This window comes from Falco naumanni, chromosome Z (genome assembly GCF_017639655.2).
Source record: "Falco naumanni isolate bFalNau1 chromosome Z, bFalNau1.pat, whole genome shotgun sequence".
Taxonomy (NCBI): Eukaryota; Metazoa; Chordata; class Aves; order Falconiformes; family Falconidae; genus Falco; species Falco naumanni.
The window spans coordinates 49,126,092-49,140,162 of NC_054080.1; the positions used below are offsets into that span (position 1 = coordinate 49,126,092).

Sequence of the window (14,071 nt, forward strand, 5' to 3'; positions counted from 1 at the left end):
CCTGTGTTGTGACTGTCCAGCATGGTTTTAGAGATAAACATGCTAGTGATGTTAGTCTTACCTACAATGAAATGTGAAACAAAATCTCCCATCGTCTGTGATCATTTACTTTCCTTTGGTGTTTTTCAGAAGAACTGATCGTATTCTAGGTTAGGAATAACATGATGATTTATTATGTTTTTTCAACTCTTTTTTTAACTTAAAAAGAAGTGTGTTGCGTGTGGAAAAATTGGTAGAACAATCAACAGTTCAGTTTCCCTAAAATATTCCTCACTTTAGTCCTAAAGTTTTCATATTAAGCATGTTGTTCTGCTGCTTGTTGACATGCTCTTCTTGGATGTGGTTTATTACTGGATGAAGCATTTTGTATATTGTTTGTATATGTGGTGGTAAATGGCTTAGTATGGCATTGAAGGAAGGGTACCATAAGTGCAAGAGAAATTACCATCAAACACCTTTTTTTTTTCAGTTACAACTCACACAGTCATTTCAAAGAATGTGTTTCAAAATCTGTATTGTAGAAGAAAAGATACAGCATTGGGGGGACATGGAGGGAAGAACAGGAAAAATATATTGTCATGTAACATTTCAAAAGCACTGGATAGTACTCATTTTGTATCTGCAGAATCAGACCTCTTATCCTACCGATGTGCAAAAGATACAAAAAAGTGTTGAGGTTGCTTTAAATGACATGAAAGTAAGACTTTTAAGGTTTAATAATATCAATGTCGCCTCATTCCAGCAACTCAGCATGTTCTGCTGTAAGCTGCTTTTTTTCTGAAAAATATGAGTAGGCTGTATGGATTAAAGAATGAAAAGCTCTTGAGTTTTGATTACATTTTCTCCAGATGTTGCATTATTTGTGTTATTAACTGATAGCACAATTTTTCATATGTAATTGTATCCAATGATGCATTTAATTTTTACAGGATTGTCTTTCTTTTCCAGATTTTAGAAGTGAAAAGTCCAATAAAGCAAAACAAATCTGATAAACAAATAAAGAATGGGGATTGTGATAAGGTAAATGAAAATGAGGTAACAGTAAACTAGTCCAGAAAGTAATATCAATATATTTAGTAAACACCAACCTTTGTTACAGAATGAAAATCTTAGTAATTAGGACATTTTTTGCTATGGGTTCCTAAGGTTCAGATCTTTCTCTTTTTTTCCTGTAATTCTTTCTTCTTTCATGCTATTTTGGAAGTGTTCCCTTCAATACTTGTGGTGATTTGGCAAATGTGACCAGTTAGGAATCTGCCATCTATTATTTATTTTACCTACTCTCCACCATGAGTTTGCTTTGTGCTTCACAGGTGAAGTGATAATTTTTGAAGAGGAGAATTCAGAGTTGTCTTCATAGCCTGTAAATCCATCAATTAAAAATATATGTATTTTTTCCAGAATCCTTTCTGAAGACTGCGCGTTAGGAAGTGGCAGTGTGATCTAGCATGTTAAACTAGAATGATGTGAAGCAACAGTTACCATTTAACACTGAGGAAGACAGTTTTGCATAAAATTATGTCAACTGGCCATGAGTAAGAGCTTTAAGTCCTTGTGTGAGTTAACATAGCACAATTTCCCAGTGTGGACAAGTTCCTTTGAAGGTTCATATTTCACAGGAATTAGTGATAACATGAGGCAGGAGACCAAAGTTTCAGTATCTGCTGCTAGATTTTCAGTGGCCTGATCCATGTGCTTTTTGGTTTCTTAAGCTGGGTGCTGTATATCTCTCCGCTTAAAAGAAAAAAAGGTTTCTGATGGCTCAGACTGAAGGAGAAAGTTGATAACTGGGTGAAGAGGTGGGACATGTTTGACTCCCAGGAAGAAGGACAGTGGAATTTACTGTTGTATCAATCTTTCTTGATCTTTTTCCCCTTATATGTCCTTGTTGTCACAGAAAATTAAGTAGCTTTAGAGAAAGAGAAGGGGTTTGACTGTGAGCCTTTAGGTTTGGGTCTTATGTGGAAAGGTGGGAGACTTTTTTTCAAGATGCTCTTTTGGCATCACCAGACTGTTTGACACTTTTTGTGACAGTTCAGATACAGAGATTATCTTCTACAGCGAAGGACCACCTAGCAGGATTTACATTGGCTATGAAGTATCTTAAGAAAAGCCACAAAAACTTACATTTGGGTTCTACTACACTAGAGAAAGCCAGAATACTAAATGAGAAAATTTAGCTCAAAGAAGGTTTAAAATAAAATTTCCATTTGTACTGTTTTTGAAGACATCTGAATTTTTTGAAATTTATAGCTATGACTTAATTAACAAGTTGTTTATGGGGGGGGGGGATTTGTTTCTAGGCATATCTCGATGAACTAGTAGAGCTCCACAGAAGATTAATGACATTGAGAGAGAGACATGTACTGCAGCAGGTGAGGAGCACTCTCATGCAATATCACAGCGTGCTCATGGAAATTGTGAAGTCACATCTATTTTTTTGTCTTCATCTAACTCTATAATCAGGTTTAATGGCATTCAAGCCTGTATAAACCATATACAGTCCATTACCACTTCCAGTGCAGTTTAGGGAATTTCTACATATACTTTAATTTGTATTATCGCACTAAATGACAAAAAAACCACTAACCCTGTGTAGGCTAAATTTACACCAATTCATTATTATGTTTCTCAACATACTGTATCAATAATTACAGAAACAGGATGGGAGAATGGATACATACATGTGCACCATGACTTGATAACAATCTCGTTGCTTTTTCCTGAAAATGATCAGTGTTTTCACAGAAAAAAATTAAAGATGTTTTCTGTGGCAAACAGCAGACGTGGAATTCAAAACAAAACTGGGGGAAAACACATACTCATTGAGCCTGCTGAACTCATGGAAGAGTACAATACGAAAATGTGCAAACCAAGAAGGCTCCAAATTTATTGGAAGGTTATACAATAGTAAGAACAAAGAATAGTATTCTTGTTTTGGGTGGCATTGTCAGGTGTTATTAGATTACAGATTGTGAAGATTAGTAACAAAGCAGATGTAATCGTAGTACAGATGGTTTTATTATGTTTAGTGCAGTTATGTGCTAGTTGTGGACATGTTGTAAAGTGGGAAATCTTTTCTACGCGATTGCAATCACTCATCAAATTTCTCAACACTTGGATAAGTGTGTTAAAAGTATTTTGTAAGCCCAAACATTCATTTGTTTATTACTTCAGGCTCAATGTTGTAAGTAAAAATGGGAAAACAGTTGAGAGGTCAGTGAAAAGGAAGACATTGATTAAGGATATTCTTAGTTAAAAGATGAATTCTGATAGCTTTGTCAGATTTCGTAAGCTGCAGCACACAATGATGCATATTGGTTATTCTTCATAATTTCATGTACAGTTGTTTCCCAAGTTCCCTTTTGTCTACAAAAGGAACCAAAGCACACTTTCAGAATGGTGACAGAGGCAAATTTTTATCTACATTGGGAAATTAATGTGCAGGAGGCTAAAGGGTAGGAATTGCAACACCCTCTCTGCTTCACATTATTCATTAATTCTTAGAGAGTTCGCATAAAAAGTGAATCTGAAAAAGCCACTGTATTGTAAATTCCCACCGTAGCTTTGCTTCCTGAGCGCTTACTTCCCCAGTTATCCAAGGCATAGCTGTTGAATGGTTTCACTTCTGGTAGACCTCGGTAGGCAGTATTACACAGTTACGAGCTCTCAGTACAGAATGATACCACTGCCTTAGCCTGCACCATCTGGCCCTAACTGCAGTGCTCACTGGGGCTGTATCGACAGCCTGCAGAGAGTGTAGGGCTTAGGTGGCTTCATGAGAAATTTTGAAAATGAAAAACATCTTCAAAACGCTTTAAGCAAAGCAAAGATGAAAACTAGCAAGAAACATTTTTACCCCGTGAGGATGGTCTAGCAGTGGAACAGAGTCCTGGAGAGACTGTGCTGTCTCCATCCTTGGAGCTTTTGAAATCCTGACTTGATGAACCTGGAGCAGCCTCATGTGACCGCATGGCCAAGCCTGCTTTGGGCAGGGGCTGGGAACAGAAAAATCCCTTCCAGCTGTAATCCTTCAGTCATCCTAAGAAATATTTTCCAAGCAAATAAGCTGGTTCGAGTTGAGTCCATAATCCTCTTTCTCATAAATAGATAGTAGTATTTAAGTGTATTGGGTGGGGAAGAAATCACAGAATGGTTGAGGTTGGAAGTGACCTCTGGAGATCATCTAGTCCAACTCCCAGCTAAAGCAGGTTCACCTACAGCAGGTTGCACAGGGTGGTGTCCAGGTGGGTTTTGAATGTCTCCAGAGAAGAAGACTCCACAGCCTCTCGGGGCAGCCTGTCTCAGTGCTCTGTCACCCTCAAGGTGAAGAAGTTCTTACTTATACTCAGATGGAAACTCCAGTGTTGCAGTTTGTGCCCATTGCCCTTGTCCTGTCACTGGGCACCACTAAAAAGAGCCTGGCTCCATCTTCCTGACACCTGCTCCTAGGATATTTGTGTACATTGATGAGATCCCCTCTCAGCCTTCCCCAGGCTGCACCGGCCCATCTCTCTCAGCCTTCCCTCATGAGGGAGATGCTCCAGCCCCCTCACCCCCTTGGCAGCCCCCCGCTGGCCCCTCTCCAGTCGCTCCCTGTCTCTCCTGAACTGGGGAGCCCAGCGCTGGGCACAGCACTCCAGGTGCGGCCTCACCAGGGCAGAGCAGAGGGGCAGGACACCCCCCTCCACCCGCTGGCCACGCTCCTCCTGGTGCAGCCCACGCTGGCAGCGGCCTTCTTGCCCGCCGGGGCACACTGCCGGCCCACGGGCCACTCGGTGCCCTCCAGGCCTCCCAGGTCCTTCCCCGCAGAGCTGCCTGCCAGCAGGTCAGCCCCAGCCTGTGCTGGTGCGTGGGGTCGCTGCCCCCCGGCGCAGGACCCTACCCCCGCCTTTGCCGAGCTTCATGACGCCCCCCCCCGCCCCCCTGCCCAGCCTGCCCGGGCCCCGCTGAACGGCAGCGCAGCCTCCGGGGTATCAGCCGCCCTCCCAGCGCTGCACCACCAGCAAACTGGCCGCGGGCACGCTCTGCCCCTTCGCCCAGGGCGCCGGTGGGTGGGCTGAGCAGGACGGGATGCAGTCTTTTTAGTCTTTTACTTTTGTTGGAAAAATTGTGTATTCATCTACTAAATCTTCTTCATGGGAAGTTACTAAAACAAGGAAAAACTGTGTGAAAAGAGACATAACTGAGCTGGAAATCTAGAGTATCCTATTCTGAGTAAATGAAAAAAAAGCAATATGTTCTTCTGCATTTTAAACTAAAGATAGACCTTTTCTTTTCTCCCAGCGTTATTTATCAGACAAGAGAAAGCATTCATTCATTGACTGTAGCCTCATAACTTCCGTGAAGAGTATGATTTTAATACCGTAGTTGGTGACTTCTGGTAGTATGTTTTTTAATTAGTGATATTATAAAAGTTAGGTTGATGTAGAATCAACCCTGTGTTGCCTTGTTTCCTGGGCGGCTGTTCTTGCAGATTGTTTCCCGTGTTTGGAGTGCGTGCAGGCTGTCGGTACAGCCCCAGTGAGCACTGGAGTTAGGGCCAGGTGGTGCAGGCTAGGGCAGCGATGCTGTTCTGTACTGAAAGCTGGTAACTGGTAATACTGAGAGCTGGTAACTGGTAATACTGGCTGCAGAGGTCTACCACAATACAATGGGGGAGCTAGCTTACTCACCAGTTGTCTGTTAGCCGGTCTGCACTAGCAAATGGTCTATGCTGTTATAAAACAAATAATGCAGTTTAGTTTTGAAGACTTTAATCCCTTTATATTCTGCGATTCATTAGTTCATATGTTTTTATCAGTTTACAGAAATAAGTTCACAATATTGAGTGGATATCTTTCAGAGTGTCAGTGCTCCTCTGCATTACAAAAAAACCTGTCATCCCATCTTAAACATCCTTACTGCTTTTCAGCTATGTAAGTAATGTGAAATAATTCCAGTGAGCACAGAAATGGAGAAAGAGTACAGACCCGAGAAAGTTGTTAGGAATGAATGTGAAACTTCTAGACCACGAAATACATAGAGACTATAGGAAGTACAAAGATCATGAGAGCAAGGGATAAAACTGTGGAAAGGGATGGTATTTACTGCATATGAAGGATTGCATGCAAAAATACACAGCAGAAGACTGTAAAAGCTGCAAGAGTTTTCGAGACGATGACGATGTTGAAGTGGAGTGATGGTGGAGTTGTGTGTTCCTGAGCAGTGATTGTCAGCTCTTTAGTTTTTGTCAGGGCAGGTAATAATCCCTTGCAAATGGCAAAGTCTGCTACCCACAGACTTCTAGGGAATTGTTAGAGGAGGGACTTGTAAGAGAAGAATGAAGGCATTGATCATTCAAAAACGCTGGCTTTTGAAACTTGTGCTGAGGGATGTGCAAAGGAGAGGACAGGTTTTTGCAATTTCAGTTGTCACCAAGTTCACAGGCATGACAGCAAACAGGAATGCAGCCAAGTTGGAAATGAGAAAAATGTATCTGTCTGAGAATGTGGCTCTTTCTGAAGAAAGGCATTTCTCTTTGAGATGCTTTGTTAAAGGAAGCTGAAATAAATCTGCAAAAAAGAGGGAGGAGGCAGGAGACATGTCGTATTGAACTGCAAGTGCCTGGAAAGTAATCCTGATGTAAAATGACACTTAGAGATATATAAGAACTGTCCAAGAGGGAGAAGGCAAACGGAAAAGAACATTTGACCAAGTAATTAGTCCTGTGAGAGTCACCTGAGCAATTTTTATGTGAATATTGGACAATGCCAAGACAGAAATCGGTCTGAAAATACATTTTAAAAAGAAATATCTTTCCCACCTCTTTCACTGTAAAGAAAGGGGTTGGGATTTGCAGTGATGAGGCTTGTGGGGTTTTTTGGGGTTTTGGTTCTTTTTTAACATTTTAACATCTGTGATTTCCAGTGAAATAGTAGGGATAACCAAGTGTGCATCAGATGTTAATACCGCATGTCCCATACATTCAAATTTGGCTGCCTAAAGCTGTGTTTCTAACTCTGCATTTTCAGTGCAGATGATGTTAGCATGACCCCATGAAAGGCAACAAGATTTCTGTTAAGACTTTGCCTTTTATTTTGAGACATCGGAAGTTGTGTCTTCAGTGGGTGAAAAATTTCCTTAAAGCCGGTGTGCTAGACAGCACAGGCATAAGGAAGAAACTGAGAGCGTGCAACACTGCTGAAAATTACGTTGCTCATGTCCACAGCTTAAGTTCAGATGGAAACTGTCCCCTGAGAATTTTCTGCAAGGGGTAGCTTGCAGGTCTGGAAACTATCACATGGCCTAAACTCCTCCATAAATTGAGAAATACACACACACACGCACACACGCACACACACACACACTTCATGTTTAAAGGCAGACAAATAGTTGTACTATAGTGGATAATGATGAAACTGAGCTGGAGAGACATTATGTAAGAGAGATGTGCATTACAGCAGAAAAGCCAAGCCTGCTACATCAGGAATGAATGGGATACTTTTGTTCTTTGCAGCCTGAGGTCTCGGAATAAAACAGCTTAATGCTGTGGTTTTGATATTAGAACCGTCAGGCTTCCTGGCAACTAATCTCAACGTTTATTCTTTTTCAAGTATTTCTGTATAGCATAAGGATGCATATGCTAATACTGTAAGTCATGAATTCCTCATGGACTGGCACACAAGCAGGTGTTTTTCATTGAGCTGTCTGGGTTTATCTTGATACATTTTTGTACCTCCTTTAAAACTTTTGGGGTTCATTTCAGTCCAATTTACCAAGTGCCCTGACATGGTGGCTACATTTCTTGAGGGCTGGATGAGGGATATATTGAAAATGTTTATACTTCCATTGCTCTAGAGCTTAAAAGCCCAAAGCAGAACATGATCAATAGAAGTCCTTATCAGTTTTTTAAAATATACAGTGCTGTTTAAAAATGCATGTGTTAACACTTTTATGTAATCTTTGGTTCTAAAGTCAGGTATATTGCTGTGGGGGTTATGAGTGGTGTTATTCTTCTACTGTAATGCAAGGAAGTGTTAGGCAGAATTGTTCAGCATAGCTACACCTTCATGGCCTCGGCTTCTGCAGACATCTTGTGCAGCTATTTATTTATCGCACAGTGAATGTACAGAGACCAAACCTGAAATTGCATTCCTAATGTTACAGAAAGAGGCTGGATTGACTCATTAGCTTCTCCTTACATGAGGTTCAAGAGAGTGCCTTTCAATGAGAATGACATTCAATGAGAACGACAAATAACACATATCAAAGTTTCCTTCTGGTAACAATCAGTTTTGTCCCATTTGATTTTTCTTCTCTCTTATTAATTGCAGTATAGTAGGAGATGGAAAAGTATTACCAGAATCTGTGAATCAACAAGTGGACAAATGAAGTTGGCAATTTTAGATTAAAACTTCCCATATGGAAAAAAATTAAAGCCAAGAGGCACAGGTTTAAGTGAATTGTTAAAAAGAGCAGGATTGTTCCTAAGGACTTTCAGAATTTTGGACAGCTGCAAACCAAATTAAACAAGTTTTACTTTCACACACACACACACACACACCTGGTAAATGGAAGGTGATTGAAAAGGGGGATTTTTACTATAAAGGCATTTCCCTCTTATTATTTTATCTTGTTTCCATTCTGTTTAATCCACCCTGGGCTGTATCGTTCTACGCCTTGACAATACACATACTTCATTTATCATCAACATAGTCTTTTCTTCCATGGTCTAAGGATAAAACCCATCTGCTTTTATCACAAGATGAGGAGTGGAAAATTAAAAAAAAATTAGTTTAAATTCATTGTTCTTTTTCAAGTTGGTGTATTCCTACCAGATTTGTCATTTTAAGGTATGCTCTGTAAGCCATGTGTGCACACGTCTGTGTCTACTCCAGCTGTTTGAAAGAAGTTACAGTCAGAGTCATAAAGCTCAAACAAGTAAGGACTATCTAGCAGCAGAGTTTTGATGGAGGTAGATGTGGAAGCTGTGGAACTAAATGGGTTTCAGATTGAAGGTTGCAAGCAGGATATGGAGCCCAGTCTAGGTACTGGGGAAGCAATGGTTGGAAGGACTGAGCAGAAGATCTCAGAATGTTCTGTCAGTCCATGAAAATACCCAGAGGTCCACTTCAGATGGGGTGCCTTTCTGTGTGCTCACTTGGTGTGTCTGTCCCTTGGAATGAAACAACACAGAACAGACTTAGAGATATGGTCAGCCCTATCTGACAAATAATGCTTTGGCTTTCTGAGATGCTGTGTGGGTTTTTTGGGGTAGGTGTACATTCTAGAACTTCACATATCTGGAGTTACTTGTTAAAGCAATTCAGTGTTGAGTATGACCACTCTTCGAAAATGTAGGCTGCAATTCAGAGGCTGAGAAGCAGAAAGTGACAAGTTAGATATGCACTGTTGATTTCACAGAATTACAGAATGGGTGAGGTTGGAAGAGACTTCTGGAGGTCATCGGGTCTGACCCACCCCCTGCTCAAACAGGAACATGTAGAGCCAGTTGCCTAGGACCATGTGAGATGGCCTTTGGCTATCACCAAGAATGGAGACCCCACCACCTCTCTGGGCAACCTGTGCCAGTGCTTGGTCACCCTTACAGGAAAAAAGTGTTTCCTGATGTTCAGAGAGAACCTCCTGTGTTTCAGTTTGTAACCATTACCCCCTCTCCTGTCACTGGGCACCACTGAAAAGAGCTTGGCCCATCCTCTTTGCACCCTCCCTTCACGTATGTGTACACATTGATAGGATCCACTGTGAGCCTTATCTTCTCCAGGCTGAAGAGAATGGCTTTCTCAGGCTTTCCTCATAGGAGGGGTGTTTTAGTCCCTGTTTTTCTCAAGAACATCTGACAGCTCTTATGTTTCCTGTTTGAATGAAAGCTGTGATTGCAGGTTAAATAGTCGCCTGAAGAAGTGTTTTTTTGCCATTGGTAGGAGTCTTTCGTGGTTGATTCATTTTTAAAAAAATGATTTAAGTCTGATACTCCAGAAGTAACTGTTAGTATGTGAACTAACAGTTGATGTGAGAGCTCTTGAATAAATTTTCTGTTCGATAAGGACTAGATTGTATAAGGATTTATTTCTTTCCCTTACTTTCAGAAAGACTTATGCCAATTGTTTTCTAAAATAACCTGCTTAGCAGCTATGCACATAGTAAATATTCCAGAGATCTACCTGGGGTTCTTTTTACATGTTCAGGCTTGGGGGCTGGGGTGCATGTGCTCATGTTTTGGGGTTTTTTTTGTTGGTTTTTTTAAAGCCCAACTAATAAAATATGCAGATTTTGTTTTAATGTTTGTAATATATATTCTCAATAGTAACGTTTGCTGGAACAGCAGATGGGTAGGCTGACGTTATGGTTGATGATGATCTAAAAAAAACCAGCCCTGAGGTACTGTACACTGGATCTTAATGTGTGTCAGAAAGGAAGTGAGTGATAAGGATAATGGTTTAACCTGCAAGTATTCGCGCGATTTGGCTTGGTTTATGCCTTTTGTTTCATACTTAGTGGCATGCTAATATATTCAGTAGGCATGTAAAACTTGTGAAATTTTCAACTGCATCTTTTCTTTCCTTTCAGGTAGTAAATCTTATAGAAGAAACTGGACACTTTCATATCACAAATACAACGTTTGACTTTGATCTTTGTTCACTGGACAAAACCACAGTCCGTAAACTACAGAGTTATCTGGAAACGTCTGGAACCTCCTGAGGATTCAGCATCTGGCTGCATCAAAAACTGTTCTTTAAATGACACATTCAGAATGATGCAACCAAAATGGGGAGAAGGAACAAAACAACCGTCTTCAGCTTTATTTTTCCTTAAAGCCAGTCATCATCTCTTAATAAGGGAGAAAAAAAGTGACAAGACTCAGAGGACCGCTCTTCTGAAGAAGAAAATACTCTGGAAGAGTTTGCCTGGATAGCCTTGAAAAACAAACACACAAAGACAAAAATACTTGGTCTTAATGAATGTGTATGGTATCATGTATCTCTCTCTGTGGTGTTCCAGTCCACAAGATGAATGCATGTTCAGCACACTGCCTTATTACATAACTGATCTATTTATTATTGCATACATGTATTCTAAAAGTCATTGAATGACACTACCAGATGTTGCAAATAGCGGGGTCCCATGTGTGCTCTTTTCATGCAGTACTATCACAAGCCTGGTAAACCTTATTCATGTTAAAATGCCACTTCTTGCTATCTTTTTCTAGTCACTTAAAACACTACAGTCTTGTTTTCACTTCTGCATTCCAGGAAACAAGATACCAAGTTGAGGACCAAACAGCGGTCCTGTATTTTCTTTCCTATCTGTCACAGCAGGTTGCACTGCAGGTCCTTGGTTCTATCCATTTATTGATCTTGGTCACAGCAGGAAATGCACCAAATAGGATCATATGACTTGCTGTCTAGCCTTAGTGAATAAACCAGTAGGGCTTTTAACAAAAAACTATGTATACTGTCCTGAATCCAGCATCTTTTCCAGTCTCCATTCTTGTGTCTGTTTTAGTGTTACAAAATTAAATATGAGTGAAGGTGTTCTGCAGTATCATCATACAAGAGGAAATACTGGTCCTGTCTTCTAAGAAAGTGTTGTAGAAAATTCTTAATTTGGAGCTATTTATTACTATAAGTTTTAACACTCCTCTGCTGCCATTGTGTAACTAACTTTTACCATAAAGCTATATGCATAATAGTTTTGTTTGTTCATGTAATATGTGGTCTGCTTAGTTTGTTTGGGGGTTTTGTTTCTGGGTTTGTTGGTTTTTTTACAACTGCTAAATTAAAACCCATTATTTGAAAAGAAAAATTATGTTGTTACACAGTTACGTATTGGAATATATACATATGATATATTGTGTATATATATGTGTGTGTATATATGTGTACACACACCTGTATATATAAACACACACATATACATACCTGCTTTTTAACACTTCCCAGATTTTCTTATCTTTTCAACAAGCCACTTGTGTTTCCAGAAGGATTTCTTGTCTATAAAAATGCGTATTCTGTCATACCATCTGTTATACGTTAAAAGCAGGATCCTTGTTTATGCGTGATCAAATGAGAGGATGTGTACTCACTTTCCCATCAAAACTCCGTGCTCTCATATTGCTGATGGTTTCTTGATGAAATCGTCATTGTTCTATTAGAAGTTCAAATCCTCCAATGAAAAGAAAATAGAACTAAAATAATACTTCTGGAAGCACAGGTTTATTCAGGTTTACCTGCCTTACAAAATGTATCTTGTTTCTGGACAGGCCAGTATGTAATGTGTATGCTTACATGCCATGTGTAGTCTGTATGTGTAGAGCTGAACAGTAGTATCTGTATGACTTACTGTTTCATGCGCACAGATTGTGCAGCACTGTAAAACTAAATTTTATTGGGGTTATTTCTTATTCAGATGGTAAATTTTAATAGTGTTTCTTTAAGTCCAAAGAAGGTTTTACACTTTACTCTTTTTGAGAGGCAGGATATGGATTGGGCTATGGTTCTTTGTGCTTATTTAAAATGTTGTTTGACCACACTCTGCAGGGAGTCCTTCTCAGGCTTCCCAAGAATAAGTGTACTTTTTCAGTAATGTTATGACTCTTATTGACGATTGGCATGAAGCATACTTGAAGCATTATGTTGTTCTTTTAAGTCTATGTCTTAATGTGCAATTGGGGAGCAGGGTGAGGGGAGGAGGAGTGGGAGTGTAATTGCAAAGTTACTTTTGACATAAGGTGATGGGGATAGGGAAGGGATGCATGTGAAGGGGATAAACTTCAATTTTTATTGATTATTTTATATGAAAATGTTTGGAAATCTAAAAGAAACCTTAAAAACATTTGTTCTACTAGTGTGTGTTCAACTTCTTATCTTTTAGTTATACCATATACATACGGACTTCTGTCCACTTTGACTTTTCTAAGTTTTGTGGTAAAAACTCATTTGAGTTTCAGGAGGGGAAGGATCCCATGATTCTTCTAGGACAACTGTTGCATTGTTTTGCTAGAAATGGTGAAATGAATAATTTTACCTTTAAAATACCAGATAAGCTTAATTATGCACTGAGAACAGGGTAGAAGAAAACAGCAAATAGGAGAATAGGCATAAAAGGGAGATGACAACAATTACAGCGTCAACTTTGTACTGAATTTCATGCAAATGGTGGATCATCCTTTAACTCTTTAAGTTTTCTAATTCAATGGGAGAAGGAAGAACGTAGTCTGCAGTTGTGTGTGTGTGTGTGCGCGCGCGTTGACTCTCACAAAATTCTGATATAATAAGAATTACTAAGTGTTGATCTACACTGAAAAAATACAGTAGCTATTTTGATCTAATTTTGTATGCAGAAACAAAATAAATCCTTGTTCACTTAATTTCAGACATTCATATTTCTCTTAAAGAAAAAATAGTAAGATACCCTTCCAAGACTTTAATGTATATGAACATTGATCTTTGGGATGGGTTAGTGTTTTGGCAATAAATGTTTTGGAGTTTTACTTAACATCAGGCTGTTTAAAACAAAGTTATACATGAGAGTTTGGTTTTGTTGAGGTGACCAGGCAGAGGTCTGCAGTAAGTTGCAATATCTAAAAAAAAAATTTCAGCATGAGTTGCTGTTACCAGAACAGTAGTTGTATGCAATAGGAAGGACAGTTTGCATCTCACCACTAACTTTACAACCTCAGAAAGTGGATGTCCAATACGGTTGAGAAGTTTTAATATCGTTTTGTAAGTCTGAATCCACTGAGAGGCTTTACAAAAAATTCATTATCATCTGGATGTTTAGGCCATCTTAGTCCATGCTAAAGAGAAAGAGCAAGAAAGGAGGAAGGGACATACACTGAAGTGAGGAGAGTCTTCCAAGGTAAAACAAAACCCATGCTTAGTCTTCAGCCTTTGGATCATAAAAAATGGTTGATCATTTCTCTCTCCCTTTTCATGGGTTGTGTGGTTTTAGGTTAAGTCTATGCTTTCAACTTCAGAAGCCAAGTACATACAGTACAGTGCATTTGGAGAGCCCAGTATATTTTTATTAAAATTTCTTTTACTCTAGAGGATGGAGATTACAAGTT

At 39.6% G+C, this 14,071-nt stretch overlaps 1 protein-coding gene across 2 annotated transcripts in view; it reads left to right on the forward strand.

The window, feature by feature from the left end:
* The window catches only part of MLLT3 (MLLT3 super elongation complex subunit), a 136,114-nt gene extending 122,742 nt beyond the window's left edge, over positions 1–13,372 (forward strand). Inside the window, exons 10-12 of one of the 2 annotated variants that reach the window (XM_040580302.1) lie at positions 949–1,020; positions 2,304–2,375; positions 10,573–13,372. In XM_040580302.1, coding sequence (XP_040436236.1) covers positions 949–1,020; positions 2,304–2,375; positions 10,573–10,704 — 276 coding nt within the window. In that variant the 3' untranslated portion in view covers positions 10,705–13,372. The remainder of the gene's footprint in view (positions 1–948; positions 1,021–2,303; positions 2,376–10,572) is intronic. The other variant, XM_040580303.1, reaches the window with a different exon arrangement.
* Positions 13,373–14,071: the final 699 nt, after the last annotated feature.